The sequence below is a fragment of the Drosophila eugracilis genome, unplaced genomic scaffold (assembly GCF_018153835.1).
Source record: "Drosophila eugracilis isolate 14026-0451.02 unplaced genomic scaffold, ASM1815383v1 contig_2167, whole genome shotgun sequence".
In the NCBI taxonomy this organism is placed as follows: domain Eukaryota; kingdom Metazoa; phylum Arthropoda; class Insecta; order Diptera; family Drosophilidae; genus Drosophila; species Drosophila eugracilis.
In genome coordinates, this window is record NW_024573052.1 from 1,094,947 (window position 1) to 1,112,515 (window position 17,569).

Below are 17,569 nucleotides of genomic sequence, written 5' to 3' on the forward strand. Positions count from 1 at the left end.
TTTTAGACAAGCCTGCCTGTCAGTGTCATTTCCCAGTTCATTCTCATTAAATCGAAAATTTTAATCCCGTTCACATCTTAAAATTTTCATTCCATTAAGTTGCTTGAAAACGAAGTTTACTGTGCTCCAGTGGCTCTCCCTTTGTTTGCGACGCATTTCCAAGTTCCATTAGTGTGCCGTTCTACCGCTCGCCACCCACCGCCCACCGCACCGTCAATTTACCGCTTTGACGCTCTGCTGGCGCCGACGAGCGACGACGACGCCCCCTGAGAGTATAAAAAGTGCCGGCCGGCGAGCGTTTGTCATCAGTTTACAAGCTTTCAGCTTTGTGGAAGAGCGTCTGGCTAACTACTGCTAACTAGGAAAAGCAAACCCAAAGCCAAGTCAAAACCAAACCAAAACATTCCATTGAAAATTTATTACACCATCGAAGGTAAATCTCTGAGAGAAACCAAGATGAGCCAGCAGGCCAATCTGCAGGAAGAAGATCGGGAGCCGATTTCCCAGGAGATAATCGACTCCTATGTTGGCGTCGAGGAGGAGAGGGCTCCAAGGGAGCCGGAAGACAGGATCCCAGCTAGATCCGCCCTCAAGCTGTATGCCAAGGCTCTCAAGAAAGTGACCAAGGTGCAGAGAATGCTAGAGCAGGCCATGGCACTGATGGCTGAGGAGGAGGCCAAGAACTCGAAGAAGTCTAAGAAACAGCAGAAGAAGCAGGCCAAGAAGGACAAAAAGAAGGCCAAAAAGCAAGCCAAGAAGGCAGCCAAGCAAGGAGAAGGGGAGGTTCCAGTGCCAGGTGATGAGCCCATGGAAGACTCTTCTAGCTCATCCAGCACAAGCTCGTCTAGCTCCAGTTCCAGTTCATCCAGTTCAAGCTCCAGCTCTGAGGACGAAGAGGGTAACTTCTACGGCTACGGTTGGGGTCGCAATCCCTGGCGACGAGGATCCTTTGGCCACCACGGACACGTTCATAAGCATGGTCGCAAGCATGGCCACGGCAAGCATGGTCATGGACCCCATCATGGTCATGGACCCCATCATCATGGCCGTCATGGACATGGACGTCCGCATCGTCGCCACTATGGACCTGCATCCTACTTTGGACCTGGAGAGTTTCTTGACTATGAGCGGCGGTCCTACCCGGAACATTGGGTTAACCGGAGTCAGTTTTTTCAGGGGATGGGCCTGCCGTGGGCCCTGGACAATGCCGCGGCCTACCGGAGGAGCCACTCGCTGCCTAGACCTGGGTACGACTTTCGTGGAGATCTCGGATTCGGATTCGGATTCGGACCCGGACACCGACACGGACATGGCCACCAGGGTAGACACCATGGCCGTCGAGTAGAGAGAAGCCGCTCTCGTTCCCGTTCCCTTTCGGGTGAGAAGAAACACTGCGACAGGAAGTCGAGGCGCTCTAGCTCTAGTAGCTCAAGTTCTTCCGAGGATGAGAAGAATAATAGGAAGCGCAAGTGCAAGGGCAAGGGTAAGGGTAAGGGCAAGGACAAGCCCAAGAAGCAGCGCTCATCCTCTAGCTCCTCGTCGAGTTCCAGCTCCAGTTCGGATAGCGATGTGCAGAAGAAGCACAAACACGGTGGTCGTGGTCATGGTCATGGTCACCACTTTGGACCTCCCCATGGCCATCACTTTGGACCTCCCCATGGCCATCACTTTGGACCTCCCCATGGCCACCACCATGGACCTCCCCGTGGCCATCACCATGAACCGCCCCATGGCCACCATCATAGAGGTCGTAGTCCGTTTCCGGGACCCCATAATGGACCACACCATTTCGGACCACACCGCAAGCCAGAGTTTCCATTTCCCCCCGGTGAACCCAATGAAGGAATAGCTTTTGGACCACCTGGTGACGTAGCTGAAGCATCGCCGTTCAGATTCGGTTGGCCTCGTGGTCGTTCCCGGTCCCGTTCCCGTTCCCGTTCGCACTGCCAAAAGGAAAACCATGAGAGATCCCACTCCAAGGGTGGGGAAGAATGTCAAGATCGCCAGGACAAGAAGAAGGCCAAGAAGGGCAAGAAGAAGCATGGAACAAAGGAGCATGGAGATGGACATGGATCGCACCGTGATTAGGCGATCTCATCCAGCATTGATATATCCTATATCCCGTATTATTTCCCAATTATATAGCAACCTATATATATATATATTCTTAAAAACATAAAACCAAAAAAAAAACATTTAAAATTATATCAAAAAACAACAAGAAAAACAAATAAAAACTAAACACCAAAGCCAAACGAGTTGTAATTATTTTTTAATCGCGATTTGAAAACCAATTTGCTTTCCTCTTCGGCGATTTTATAAAATATTTCAATTAAAATTGATTTACCATTCCATTTATTCACTTTTTTTTTTTTTGGGCTTAGCGAGCAGCTGAATTTTCCGCCTATAATTATATTATTTAATTATATTTGAACACTCGGCCGAGTGAGCCGTGGCCAATGATTAAATTGCATTATTAATGCATCGAAAGTGATAAGGACATCAGAAAAGGCCAACACAAAGCGGCCAAAAAACACAAATTTAATCACGTTAAGAGGCATTTAAACTCTCAAAGGGAGGTGGAAAACATTTTCAAATAAATAATAACGACTATATAGATAGTGTGGGTGGTGGGGCGATGGTGTGTCTTTGGGTCATGACGAATCCACGATAAGATGGGTATTCCTAGATAGGTTTTACCCACTCTAATGACGATGCAACGGCAACGACAATCAGCGATAACAAGTCCGATAACTTGATTGATAGGGGCTTATAAAAGATATACCCCGCCCACCTTCTACTTTCCACCTGGCTAAATATGATTTCATCTACAAAATGGAGGGGGCGCTCCGCTTGAAAATAATCCAATTAAATGCGGAAAATGCCAGCAGCAACCGCAGCAGCCATCAATTAGCTGACCCTTCTAGGACTAGCCTGGCCATGGGCAGGAAGGATGAATAATTTCCCCTTAAGTTAGGGGACTTGGGAACGCTATCTGCTTAACTGTTCTCAGCTGCGTAGGGGAAGAGCTCAGCTGAGTCTCAGCGACTAGGAAATCCCCTTCAAGACAGGATTTCTAGGTTCAGTTTGAAGGAAAAGAGAACAGAAATTTCTTGCTTAACTTTAGGGTTTTGACCTCTTTAACTTACAAGAATACCAAATGAAATCCTTAAAATCCTTACCTAAAGATATTATCAAAAAGTGAAGTCCCTCTTTTCCATACAATATACCCACTGTTATCTTGTGTAGGGTGCACACTCTCCTTCCTTCTCCTTTTTGTGACCAACTTAAGCGCTTAAGAGAGCCGAATACTGGGAACAGCAATGGGAACACTTGCCGGGAACAGCCTGCGAGTCCTCTCAGACATCGCTCCCCTAATTAATGGGCGGGGGCGGCAAATGGGAATTGCTTTTGTCTATAGCTTGTCTGGCAGATCGGTGGGAATGGGACACAAAGAGAGGGGCAGCAGCACGGACCCACTGGAGTTGTGGGGCAAAGTTGAAGAAACGCCGGGTAGTTGGCCTGCCTGGCTTAAGTGCTGTTTAATAATGAAACACCGCAACATACATACGTTGGGGCCCTGAACTCCTGACCTCTGAACCGGGCGGACCAGGAAGTCGCTGTACTAGGAAAGCACCCCACCACCTCTCTCCCTCTTTGTCCAAGCAACAGGTAACAGCCAAAATAAAAAAATAAAAACATACAAATCTGAGGGCGCACATTTTCCAAAGGAAAACTTTATTCGATTTTTGTGACAATGTGACAGGCGCAGCAACTTTTCCTCATTGTTTTTTGGCTTTTGTTTTGCCTTTTTTTCTGTTTATGTTGACAAGCGGGAAAGTTGACTTGTTTTCCAGCAGTCTTTTGCAGTCACTTGCTTGTATATCTGAAATAAATCTAAAATTTAATAAACTTGAATTCTAATAAGAAATGTAAATGCATTTCTCGGATCAAATTTAATGATTTTCTTCAATGAAAATGTGGCATGTGAGCCACCCTTCCCGTTCTCCCCATGACTTCCCTTTCCCTTTTCCACCTTTATTGTCACTTGCAGGTCTTTCCATTTCCCAGAAACAAAGCACCATAGATGTTAGGGGGGAGAGGGGGCAAGTAAAAATAAAACAGAAAAAATACAGAGAGTGTGGCATAAATAGAGGATGCTGCCGGAAGTCGGTTACGGTTTTTGAGCGGAAATAATTTTGCCACATGTTGGCAAAATAAAAACACCAACAGCGGGTAATTCTAAAACAAAGTCACGCGCAGAAAATCGGAACGGAAAAGCGGGGGAAAATTGCGGCGGGCTGCAAAGGACGTGGCGCAAATCCTTCCGTTGTCGTCATTGTCGAAAGCTTAAAATTCAATATAAGCGAAGGACCCACCTCGTCCTTCTTATCCTTTTGATTCCCACTTCCTGTTTCGCCCCATTTAAGATTTCACTTTCTGAGGGTACGGGTACATGTATACCCATTACTCGTACAGTGAAAGGTTATGATGTATTCAGTGAAAAGTATGTAAGAGGGAGGAGGAAGCGTTTGCGATCCTACGAATTATATTCCTTCTTTATAGGCATCAGTATTCGAGTAGATTCAGCATCGTCTTTTTTTAAGAAAAGTCGCGAATGCAGTTTTGTTAGAAATCAAATTACGAGTTCAACGAGGTTTGACATTCCGTATTCGGTCTATTATTGACTTAGTTAAGGACATAATACTGTATTAAAGCCTACAACAGCAGTCACGTCATTGCTTTCTGAGATTTATTGCCATTATGTTATAACTAACATATTTATGTTATTAAAATGTAAATTACAGAAGTCATTTTCTGCTGTTAACAGATTTTCTTTAAAGTTTGCGGAGTAGGTTAACGAAGTAACGGGTGTTTGCTATTTGCGGCAATCGAATTTTTCGTTGTTCTTGTTGTTATTTTAAAGAGTTAACTTGATTTAAAAGTGATCGCGGAGCTGCCCTTTGAGTTTTATTCCATGTAAGTTGCTTAAATGGTGAATTTACCTATTTTCTATGCATAAATGCAAAGGGTGCTTCGCACACAAGAGCTAGATGGGCGAGAGGGGTGAGGCAAAGCGAATAACTGTGAAAGTCGTTAATTGTTTTGCTGTTTAAAAATATTAAAAACATATAAAATTAAAAGTAGAAAAGATCACAGGAAAGTGTTTCGGTTTGTGCTTAAAATATATTGGTAACGTAGTGAACTTATCTATTTTTCATTCCCAAATGCAAAGGGTGCTCCGGGTGCAAAGTCTGTGTTAACTTACGCACCTGCAGTTGTATGTGTGTTAGTGTGTAAATTTGCGTATTTAAAATAAATTAAATGCCTTGTCAAGCAAGGGAGAGGTGAGCGGGAGGCAAAGCGAAGATCTATGCAAGCCCTTCTTATCTCTCACCCATAATTTTGGTATACAGAATTTTTGGCTCTCCAGATTTCATTCCTAAGTGCGTTGCCAAATTTCAGTATTCTAAATCAATTAGGTGCTTTGTCTAGCAAGAGAGAGGAGAGCGGGGGGCAAAGCGAAGAACATTCATTCATAAATGCGTTGCCAAATTTCAGTCGGTGTTGTTTACACTTTTGCTAGCAAGAGAGGGGAGAGCGATCGAAAAGTGAGAGTGGCAAGGCAATGAACTGTAAAAGCCCTTCTTAGACTCGCTCACCTACTTTGTGCAATTTGCAAACCAGAGAGAGAGAGATAGCGGTGCGGGAGAGGAGAGGCAGAGCAAAGAACTTTGAAAGCCCTTCTTGGACCCCGCTCGCCTACTTTTCTCTATACCTAATTTCAGTTCTTCAGCTTCCATTTACAAGTGCGTTTGCCAAACTGCAGTCGGTTGATTTTTTGTTGCCAAAAAGTGTTAAAAGTTGATAAAATCAAACATAAAAGTGATCGCGGCTAAGAGAATCGGCATGTGGTCAATATTTATGGCCTACATAATGAATTTAACTATTTTTTATGCGAAAACGCAAAGGGTGCTCCGCCGAAAAAGTGCGTGTGTGTGTTACATATCTACATAAGTGTGCATGTAAGTGTGTAAAGATGTGCAATTTGGCAAACGAGAGAGCTGACCGAGAGAGGGAGGCAGAGCGGAGAACTTTGGAAGCCCTTCTTAGACCCCGCTCTCCTACTTTTCTCTACACCTAATTTCAGTTCTTTAGCTTCCATTCACAAGTGCGTTGCCAAACTGCAGTCGAGTGATTTTTTGCTGATAAAGAGTGTTAAAAAATGTTAGAATCAGACTAAAAAGACTAAAATCAGACTAAAAAAGTGAGTGTTTTAGTTTGTGGTCAATATAAATTGGCTATATAATGAATTAAAATACTTTTTATGCGAAAATGCAAAGGGTGCTCCGCTGAAAAAGTGCGTGTGTGTGACATTCCTACGTATGTATGTATGCAAGTGTGGAATGACGTGTAGTTAATGATGATTATGTTAATGACGATTATGTTAATGATGATAATGTTAATGATGATTCTTTGGCAAGCTAGAGCGAGGTGAGTGATAGAAAAGTGAGAGAGGGAAGGCAAAGATAAGAACTTTGGAAGATCTTTTACCTGTCCGCTCTTTCCCCTCTGGAACTTTCCGTTGTCCGTTTTGCCAGTTTCCATTCTTAAACTTGCACTTGTTGTTTGGAGTTTTGGAAAGTGTTAAATTAGAAGGCGAAGTGTGATTGCATGTATTTAAGTTTAGCTAATTTATATTTGCAAAAGCAAAGGGTTAGGCACGTCTACTTACACTTGCATACATATATATGTGAGTATGTATACCATATAAAGTGAATTTTTGTGGTCATCTACAGGTAGTAAATATATATTCCTACAGAATGGTAAAGGTAAATAATCCAATAATTATGTGGAACGTAAGGGTAAGAGTTTTATTCATATTTTTACATAGATTGATATTCATTTATAGTTATATATATATTTTTGTAAATATATTTATACTTATAAATATTTATACTTATAAATATTCGCAGGAAAACTGAAGGCGGCTTAAAAATGCAACGTTTTGTGTGGAAAACCAGATACCAATATTTCCTAAAATGCAACAAATCGAAATAGAACTTCGATTAATGGCAGAAAAATGTGGAAATTAAAGGTAAGTGTATACATTTTGTTGCTAATTATATAAAATTAATTATTAACTTAATTTTACATTTTATTAATTTAAATTTTATCTTTTTTTCAGGAGAAATGTATTGCAAGTCGATTTGTTCCTTCTTTGTGAAGTTTTTACTACTAAAAAACTTCACACAGAAAGAGCCTTCCTCTCTTCCATCTTATTAACTTTTACTTTAAGTTTATTTATATACCAATTCCAACCAACTAATATTGTTCTTTTCGATGACAGGAAAGTGCTTTAAATTTTGTGCTCCTTGGGAAAAGTGAAATGGAAAACGAAAATGCGAGGACCAACTCATCTTCAAGACACAAATATTTCCCCAAAATGCATCAAGTCGAAACTTGAACTTCGACTAATGGCATAAAAATGTGGAAACTCAAGGTAAGTGTATACACTTTTTGCTAACTATATAAAAATATTTATTCATTTAATTATAAATTTTATTAATTTAAAATATTATCTTTTTTCAGGAGAAATACATGCCGATGTGTTCTTTTTTTGTGAAGTTTTTACTAAACTTCATACAGAAAGAGCCTCCTATATTCTTAGCTTTTACTTTTAAGTCAGCATTAGCCAAGCATAATATTGACCTTAATTACTCTTTATACTTATATATATATTTATATTTTAAACATATATTTTTACCAATTCCAAACAACTAATATTGTTATTTTCGATCGCAGGAAAGTGTTTAAAATTTTGTGCTCCGTGGGAAAAGTGAAAAGTGAAACTGCATGGAAATGGAAAACGAAAAGGCGAAGACCAACTCATCTTTAACCCAATAAGATACCCGGATAATGTGGGGTAAGTGGCCAAAACTTATTTATTTTTCTATAATTATTTCGAAAAATACACCTGTAGGAAACAGTTGCTATAAATTTTCCCAGTTTTCTTGAGGAAGTCAGATACGTTGGTGATTAGTTAGCATAATTATCTGCAAATCTAAAGCACAGTTAAAATATTGAATTATTATAGAAATTTTCCTTAGGTTTTTTTGATTTTGCTTTGATTAGTAAAGGGTATCTTGAAGTCCATATTCCGTCCGTTTTTGGCTTTTTTGTGGCAAGAATTCTGATTATTATTAAGGCTAAAATCTGGATTAAGAGTTCTGACAATAAATGGAATCTTTTTTTTATGGGTTTTATGTCCATAACTTAGTCGAATCAAGACGCAGAGTTAAAATAAAAACTGTTTTGTAAAGCTAACAACCAAAACAAACTTTCCTCATCATTCGTTTGACGATTTTGTGATTTTGAATTTTTGGCAATTTATTGAATTTTTTGTAAAGGGTAACCATCATCAAAATTTGTGAAAAATCGCCAAAATTTGACATTTCAAGGTGGGGATGCAGTTTTGTTGGAAATTAAATTACGAGCTCAACGAGATATGATTTTCTATATTGTGACCATTTTTGGCGTTGTTATGAGAATAATTCTGATTATTTTGAGGCAAAAATCTGGACTCTGACTTTGGACTGAAAATGGTAATATTTTTAATCGGTTTTATACCTATAACTTTTCCAAAACAAGACGTACAGCTAAAACAAAGACTGTTTTATGTAGCTAACGACCAAAACAAACTTTCCTCATCATTAATTTGATGATTTTTGGAATTTAAATGTTTTGCCAATTTTTTGAATTTTTTGTGAGGGGTAACATCATCAAAATTTGAGAAAATTTTGAAAATTTGTACTTTTTAAGGTGGGGATACAGTTTTATTAGAAATTAAATTACGAGCTCAACGAGACATTACACTCCAAATTCGGACCATTATAGACTTAGTTGTGGGAGTAAAACTGTCACTTTGAGGTGAAAATAGAGGAATCCCAAAATTCGCATTTTTGATAAAGGGGTAACATCATCAAAATGTTTCGAAAATTAGCTAAATTTTTACTTTTCAAACTGGGAATGCAGTTTTGTTGGCAATCAAATTCTGAGCTCAACGAGGTATAAACTTTCATATTCAGACCAATATTGGCTGAGTTATGGGCATAATTCTGTCACCTTAGGGGAGAAATCGGTAGAAAACAAGTTTCTCATCATTATTTTGTTTTGCTTAGTAGAGGGTATCTTGCAGTCGAGGCGCTTGACAGGAGCTTTCCTTTTTGTTTTTAATAATTTTCTCGTTTCCCTCAGCCAGGTGAAACACGCTGAGAGGGGCTTATTTCTGTGTGTGTGACAAACGCTGGGGGAAAATGGGAAAGTAAACTCGGGAGATGGATGAGCCGAATCAGTTTTATTTGGGAAAACTTTCATTTTCTTGTTTCCCTTTTTTCTTCGGGGGGTGGGGGGTTATTAAAGTGAGGTAAATTGTTATGTTATGGGGGTTAAACTGTATGAAAGGAAACTTCTGAAGGAAATCTCATTAAACAAAGGAAATTTAAGATTCAACACAAATTGCTTAATCAATTATGAAAAATATGCAAATTTTGTAATATATGCAAATGGGAAAGTTGTTTTTCCGGTAATAAGGGCTTAGAAAGTAAACAAACGAATGAGTGGGTCAATATCAAGGGCATATTTATGAATTCTCTGAAAATTTAATTGGCCTCTGTACTTGTGCGGAAAGGCAATAAAAATGATACAATGGCATTTGAATGACGGAATGATTCGCCCATTGTTGGTGCGGCCCCGGTGTGCTTAATAAGTGACAGCCGAAAAGTATGCAACCCCATTGCACAACTGAATGGCATTCCAGCTTGGTAATATCATAGCAAATAAGCTGAGATGACAGTAGCAGTGGCAGTTGCTTTCCACTTTTCCCCCTTTCATTTTTTTTGGCTACCACCACCACTCTCGGCTAACTGGCAAACAATGGCCGCCATAATACTACACAATAGATATTTGTCAGGGTGCAGGACGGGACAGGGACAGGGCAGGGTGTTGCTAGGTGCGAATGCAGATATGTACATAGAAAGTTATACGAATGTTACGTGAGCAGAGTGCCAGAGCAGTGGAAACTGTAACAATGGGCGAGTGACCCCGACACCTTTTCCCCTTGCCGTTTTTTTTTTTTTTCTTTCGTTTTGTTTGTTCAGTTCCCCCATCTTCTTCTTCTCCTTCTTCGTTTCGTATGATAACCCTTAGCCCAGTTGCAACGCATTTCGTATGCAGCTCTTGTCCGGCCACGCAGCCTTTACGGTTCTGGGTGCTGGGTTCTTCCGCCCTCTAAATGCCTCACCCCTAGATACTTTCTGTTCCATTCCGCCGCCCCCCCTCCCCAGACGGGCTAAACAAACAAGGGTAAAGATGAAGACGAAACAGCGGTGGCAAAAATGGAAAGACAAAAAGTGCAATTTGCAAGGACAACGTTGCGTATGCGCGATGTTTAAGATGCATATTAAGACTTTAAAACACCTGCTACTTTGTCCCCTAATTAGTTTGAGTTTTGTAAAGTTAGTTGGGTTTTTATATAGATTAGAGCTAGAGAAGGGAGAGCTGAGACTACTTTTTGTTTTTTTTTTAATGGAAGTTATGAAAATTAACATAGGACTAATTGGTAGAAGTACAAAAGCAGATGCTGGAAAGTATGCCATCTTTTCTTTCCAACTTCAAACGTGCCAATCAAAAAAACTAGAGCAATCATTTAGGGGCAGCCACTAAAAACCCACCTTAAGCCAGGCAGAAGATACATTTATTGGCAAACAACAGAAAAATAAGAAAATATGGAAGGAAGGAAAAATGTTTGAATGGGGGAAGAATTGCCCGGCAATAATGGCCATAAATATTTGGGTCTTAAAAGCTTTGGTAATTGGAAATTGTGCGGAAAACGAAGCGAAAGCGCCGCAAAATGAGAAATGCCAAAGTCGATAACCATGTCGATGCCGAAAATGGCAATCAAATGAAATCGTTGTTTGGCCTTGCAAGCTGCAAAATGTTGCAGATACTAAATTATTACCGATATCTATGGTTGGTATGCAAATATATATCTCTCGCTATATGAGCTACTCTGATTGGCAATTGGAATGGTAAATCGAATTGGCTATCGTTTTAAGCACTGTCCCTGATTAATGGGTAAACCTGTAAACTTAAAACTTCGCCCTAACACCCTCCTCCTCCTAAAAAAAACCGTAACAAAATATCGTTTTCAAAATACCGTCACGTTTGGGCCATTTATGGCAATTAGTTTATAGGAAGGGGAACGAAATCTGCATACGAGATGTGACAAATTGGACGCTATAAAAGCCAATTATTCCATTTACTTACTCCCTGCTCTTGGCTAGGACACACACACCCTTACACACACACACACACACACACACAAACACACACCCTTATACACACTCACCAACATGCCAATTTAAATCAAAATCTTTATTAAAACATTTTATGCAAATGAATAAATAAGCAAGTGACGGCGGACAGGCGAAAAAAGAGAGGCAGTAAAAGAAAACAGTGGGTGGGAGAAACTGACTGACAGCCGTCAGAGATGGTTGTTGAGAAAGAGATAGAGATATTAAGAGGGAGATAGCAACAGTTACACATTTACATAAATATTACAAGGCTATTACTCGCCGTCCGTGTGCCACGCCCATACAAGTGTGCCTACATCATAGGCAAATAATAAGTGGGAGTGTAGGTGAGAGGGGTGTGTGTGTGTGTGTACGAGTGTGAGAGTGTGTGTGTGCATTACAATAATATGAAAATTATTTGTAATGTAATTTCAACTTAATAAATGTTCATTTTCATATAAAGCGACAACTCATCTCGCTCGGCAGCAGGTAAATTTTGTAACTACACTGAGAGAAATGGGATCGGAAAGTAAGAATATAAAATAAAATGGATAAATTAAAGTTAATTAATAACCCAAAGAAGATTTTTAAGATACTTTATACCATTTCAAAGTCAATGTAGTCACGAATTTTTCTCTCAGTGCCAGCAATAAGTAAAGAAATCGCTTAGAAGCTGTGGCAGGTGAGAAAAAGGAAGCTAAAAGCCAAAAGCACGACAGGAAGTAAAGTTGTCGAAAGTGAATTTGCATAAACGTATGAAATTTTAATATCTACGACAAATTTTCAACCACTTCCACACACACACACGCACCGTGCACTCAACACTCGCTCATTTTCACCATTTAGCTTTCGAATTGCATACTTTTAGGGGGCGCTCGCGCAGACACACAAAAAGTTTTTTTGCCCAGCCTACGGAAACTCATCCATAGTACTGAGTACAGAGTACACCTGTGTTGGGTTGTAGATGTACATGTAGATGACAATGTTGCTTTCCGGCTGGGAAAGTGGGTGGTGTGTATAGAGGAGGGGGGGGTAGGGAGAAAGGCACTCACCGAGTGTAAACTAAATTGAGTTAGCAGTGAATTGGGCAATGAGTTAGGAACTTGGAGCACGAAACGGGCAAGGTATGGGCGGTACATACACCGTGCAGACTCTCGCCCCAATTGCGGGTGTTTTCAAATTAGATCTGGGTCGCCTTAATATGCTGAATAAGTTGTAGTTTAAATCGAGTTAATGTATTCCGTCTAGTCAGTTGGAAAGTTAACTTTTTAAAAGCCGTTTATAATAGGTTTCTGCCCTGCTGGGGTTTACCTAGAAATCAGGTGTAGGAAATCCTTTAGTTTAGTATTTTGAGTCCCCCAAATCCTGTTCAGAGTACCATTTCCCACAGGGGACTGACTACAGTTTCCTTATCGATTTGGCCAGTTCGAGTTACCGAGGCGGAACTGCTCCAGTTTCGAGTAATTCATTTGGTCACACCAGGTGGGCACTGCCTCTCGAAGCAGCAAGCAGCTGGATTGGACTCGGACTTGGACTTGGGCTTGGATTTGGAACTATTCCAAGGATTCGATTGGATGGCCAGAAGGATGTAATTATGAGGGAATGCAAATGCAAAATGCAAATGCAAAATGCAAAGGAGAATGCCAACTACGGGTCTTTGTGGCCGAAACAAAACGTGGCCGAAACAGCCTTTTGTTTATCGGTTCATTAGCATTGGGCCCCGCTGCTCTATAACGCCATTCGTCTGCAATTAGCAGGGCCATTTAAGCGATGCCTCCTCCCCCCTCACAATCTGCATTCGTTGTTTATCCGATCAGTCAGTCAGCCTTAAATGTTAGTTTAATCGCTTTGGACTTAATATATTTACGCATATAAGTAGGAAAATTGTTTTCTAAATACATTCCCTTCGAGAGTACTGCTGTCCTGCTGCTACTCAAATTGCCCGGACTCCATGTCCGAAACGCTTTTAATGTACTTTTTAATGGTTTTTATTGCTCTGGTCAATCGGTTTTCGATTGTTTTTCCAAAAAAAAAACAAAAAAAAATAGAAAGAAAGAAATCACTCTACCGATTGAGGAACATTAAATTGCCATTGAGCATGGGATGGCATTCGTAATTGACGATTGGGGCCCCCTTGAACCAACCCGACCCCGACCCGGGTTCCCACTTTTGACTTCTTAAATTGGCCATTGTGAAAGTTTACTTTGCCCAACCCTTTGATGGGTAACTTTGGGGGTTGGAGGTGGAAGAAGGGGGGTTAACAGGTGCACTTTTTATACTTTTTATCACAAGAAAGATGAAAAATGTTTTAGAAATAGTAAAGATAGTAGTGGCCGTATCAAAAAGCAGCCATAAACAAGCTCAATCATCGATCATAGCGCCCTGCTCTTTGCAGGGTATCACTTCTCCCTGCACTTCCTGGCCTGTAAATTATTTTCCTATCCGTGCTGGGACTTAAAATTTCATTAGATATTGATTGGCCAGAGCTAGGGCTGGGCAGGACTGGCCAGGCAGGCAGCGTGCCAAGATCAAAGTCAAGCCACGCCGGTTCTCAAATATTTGGCCTTTACCCTTTTGACGTTCTGGCAAAATTGATTAAGCCAAAATCACTGAAACTGGTCAACAGCAGTTGCCAACATAAATAAGATGGGAAAAATGGCTGGGATGAAATGAAGTCGTGCGTGTTCGTGTGTAAAAAAACAACGTTTGCGTATGCTTTCGCTGTGCCATTTCATTATTTGCAGTGGCGTTCTGGTCGGTAATAAACCTTGAATTATTCAGAGAGAAGTTGCTGATGGATTAATGGGTGGGAAGAATGCAAAAATATATGGCCAAAGGGGGAAGGGTGGTGGGAAAGTTCTCAAAACAGAAACTTTAAATGGCAATTTAAATTTGAAATTTTCAAGATCTTAGCAAGTTATCAGGAATTATGTTGGCCAGAAAAGAGATAATAATTTAGCTCAAATGCCGCTTTTTGGGGGCAGCTGTTGGCCAAAAACACAAACACAACAACACCACCCCCTGGAAATCTTAAATGAAGATATAGAAAGAGAAAAACTACACACCAAGGTTTCTCGGCCTGTCAACACAAAGCAATTAACGCTGCCCTCCCCTCCCCTCCTCCCACGCTTTGGGAAAAAAAAGAAAATTCAGTTTATTTGAGCTCAATAATGACGCATTGGAAATTTTCACTCGCTTGGCTCATTTTTCTTTTGTATTTTTTTTATATTATATATTGGCAATGAAACAAAGTCGCTTTTAATTAAAACTCCTCCCTGCCCTGTTCTGCCCTTCCCTGTCCGCGTTACATATGTGATAGGGGTTTTCCCGAACGTTTTTCCGGGAAAGTTGACTGTGCTGCTAGCTAGCGGGGCTTAATTGTTGTTTAATTGCCCGTTTCGTCGATGTTTGATGGAGTTCATTGTTGATTTACCACTGAATTAATATCGTTATTCATTTTTATTTACTTAATTAACATTGTAAAAAAGGTGGCCAGCTTTGTGGTCTTTAAACTTTATTCCTTTCAAGTTATTTTTAAACATTCTTTTTTAACTTCTTTAAATAACTCTAAAAGAGAGACTTTTCCCCTGCTTTCCCTCAGCCTCAGCACATTAATCAAGACGACGGGGACATGTTACGTATAAATACTTTTCGTCTGACAGCAATTCTAAGCTCTTCACTCTCAGTTCTCGGTTCTTGCTTCTTGCTTCTCAGGGTTTCTATGGCTGCAGTCGTCCTGCCTGGCTGTAATCCTGCCATCGATAAGTCTTTGCCGATTCAATTAAAAGCTGCATTGCCAGCCGCAACAAATAGGTAATCAATACAGGCAGGATAAAGGACCTCTTCGAAGGCAGACGCAGACAGTGTGGCACATAAGTGTAAATGCAGTCGAGATGGGTGGTGGGTAGTGGGGAGTGAGTGATTGATGTTTAGCATTTGACCCGGCGACTTCAGATTGCCTTCCATTCTGCCGTCTAGAGTGTAGTAGAGTCATGTTGAGTTTGTCCTGGTTTGCCGAGTGCATCCTTCTGCTATGCCATGCATAAATTACGTGCCACCAGCAAGGACTTTTCACTTTGTTAACTTTGTGAAAATTGCACAAACACACACACACACATACACAGACATCCGGCTATTGGAAAAACTGTTGCTCCCCGGCAAGAAAAGCAAAAGCAGTTTTCCTGCATTCCCAGAGATAAGACAAGCGGCTTATTGTCACTTCGAAATGCCAGTAAAAGCAGTCAACGAAACTGAAACCCCTCCCCCCCCGGAAGAGGGAATCAAACTCATAAATTATTTACGTTGCCGCTTTGCTATTTTCCAACTTTAGTTAGCAGCTCAAAATTTATTCACAATCACTCTATCTAAATCACTTACTAAGATTAATCTGCAATGGAAGTGTATTAAATATGGCAAAGGCTTGTTGATAATTCCCCAGAGCTTAGCAGCTATAAATCAAAGCACTCTTTGTGGAAGCTGTTTTAAGATTAAAAAATAAAAGCAGTTTGAAATATGGCTTAGAATGTGAATATAAACTATCTTTCAAGGTTAAACAGAAGAATGCAGATTAATCTTTGGTATTTGGCTTAAAAAGAAAAGAAAACTAAGCAAGCTTTTGGTTAACTTTAAGCTTTCCTTTAAAAGGCAAAGGAAAAGTGTTGTTGTGGGCGGCTTGCAACTAATTGAGCGCATCATCAAGTTGAGGAAATTGCCGAGGAAAGCGAAGTGTGTCCTGGCTGGACCAATTGAGTTTTTCGCGAGGGCGGAAAGGGCAGAGTCTGGCATCGATTCCATGCATTTACAATGAGCTGAAACGCCACACATACCGAGCCACTTGGAGGATGGCATGTTAATTAACTAAATCGTTTTAATGGCTGCTTTCTTTCTTTCTTTCTGTTTTTGTTTTCCATAAGGAAAGAGGAAGGAGAGAGGTAGGGAGGCCGCCGTTTAAATCTTTACTAAGCTGTTGAGCAAAGCGCATTAAATTGTAATGAGAGGGCGGCACAAAATGCTTATTTTTTTCCATTATTTCAGGGCCTAGGACTGGGCCTGGTCCAAGGTCATGGCTTGACAAGCCGCTTAAAACATTAACTTATTATTCCGCTTTTTTCTCTCTCTTTTTTTTCACTGCGGCATCAGTGGGCCAAACAAAGGGAATTGCTTTTAATTATGACTGGGGCTAGACGAGCGGAATGTTTGAAGTTGCCATTGGCATTGGCCCTGCCATTCCCGCTAAGGCCGGCCTCCTTATTAGACCCTCGAGGATCCGGCGGCATTAGCCTAATGTTTCCTTCAAATGAAATCATTGATTCAATTTCTAGCTTCTTCTTCAGCCTGCCGCCTTATTGCAATTATTTAACCTTTCATATATAGTCTGAATCGAGGGAATATAAATCCTGAGAGAAGCCATGTTCATCAGTTTTTAATTGTTGGCCATAATTAGGGCCATTAGGGGCACATCCTTTTTGGTCTTGGCAGGAGCTACCCTTTCGGGTGATTCCAATTAGGCGGCAGACAGAAGACAGAAGCTGCCACAGAAGGTGTCATCCTCGAGCTGGGGCGACTTAATTGTGCCTTTTCAGGGTGATGGTTGAGTCCTGCCAGCATTGCATTTAGCAAAAGCTGTCAAATTACATTACACATACGCCACGTTGACAGAGTCAGACAGGTAGAGAGTCCTGCCCAGGTAATAGGCACGCCATCCACTTAATCAGACAATTATGCCTCGCTAATATCGAAGTAATCTTGAGCCTAATGCTTTTAATTTCCCCCATAAGCCGTTGAGGAGGGTTGCGGGAAATGCGGTTTCCGCGGGGGCCAGAAGTTGGAAATTTTCCAATTAAAACCGCGTTCACGCATGTAGCTACGCGAAAGAATCAGAAATTGTTGGCAAATGCAAGGGCATGGGATGAGACAAGATGATACCCTAGTTTGTTCTTCTCTTTTTACGAGACAAATACCGTTTTTTCGAAAAAGAGTTTCTTGGATTTTAAGAAGTTTCGACTTCAAGTTGAGGAAAGTTCTGCGATGTGGGAAATCCATCATATCCAGAATGGCTTATCCAGGGTAGGGGGGGTCTATAAAAAGGTTGCTCGTGGCAGGTAGTCGTCGTCCTTGGGAAAAACTCCCGCCTCTGCGACTGGGCCATCTGTCAGTTAGTCTGTCAGACGCTGCTTTTTTGCTGCAAGTTGTTGCCATGCGCAACGGCACAACGG

At 41.0% G+C, this 17,569-nt stretch overlaps 1 protein-coding gene across 1 annotated transcript; it reads left to right on the forward strand.

The window, feature by feature from the left end:
- Nucleotides 1–295: 295 nt before the first annotated feature.
- LOC108103721 (hornerin) lies at nt 296–2,239 on the forward strand. Its single transcript, XM_017209320.2, has one exon. The coding sequence runs from the start codon at nt 457–459 to the stop codon at nt 2,086–2,088; it is 1,632 nt and encodes a 543-aa protein (XP_017064809.1). The 5' UTR covers nt 296–456; the 3' UTR covers nt 2,089–2,239.
- Nucleotides 2,240–17,569: the final 15,330 nt, after the last annotated feature.

Bases quoted from the DNA above. Each gene is read 5' to 3' on its own strand.
- LOC108103721 (XM_017209320.2), top strand. From the start codon at position 457: ATGAGCCAGCAGGCCAATCTGCAGGAAGAAGATCGGGAGCCGATTTCC.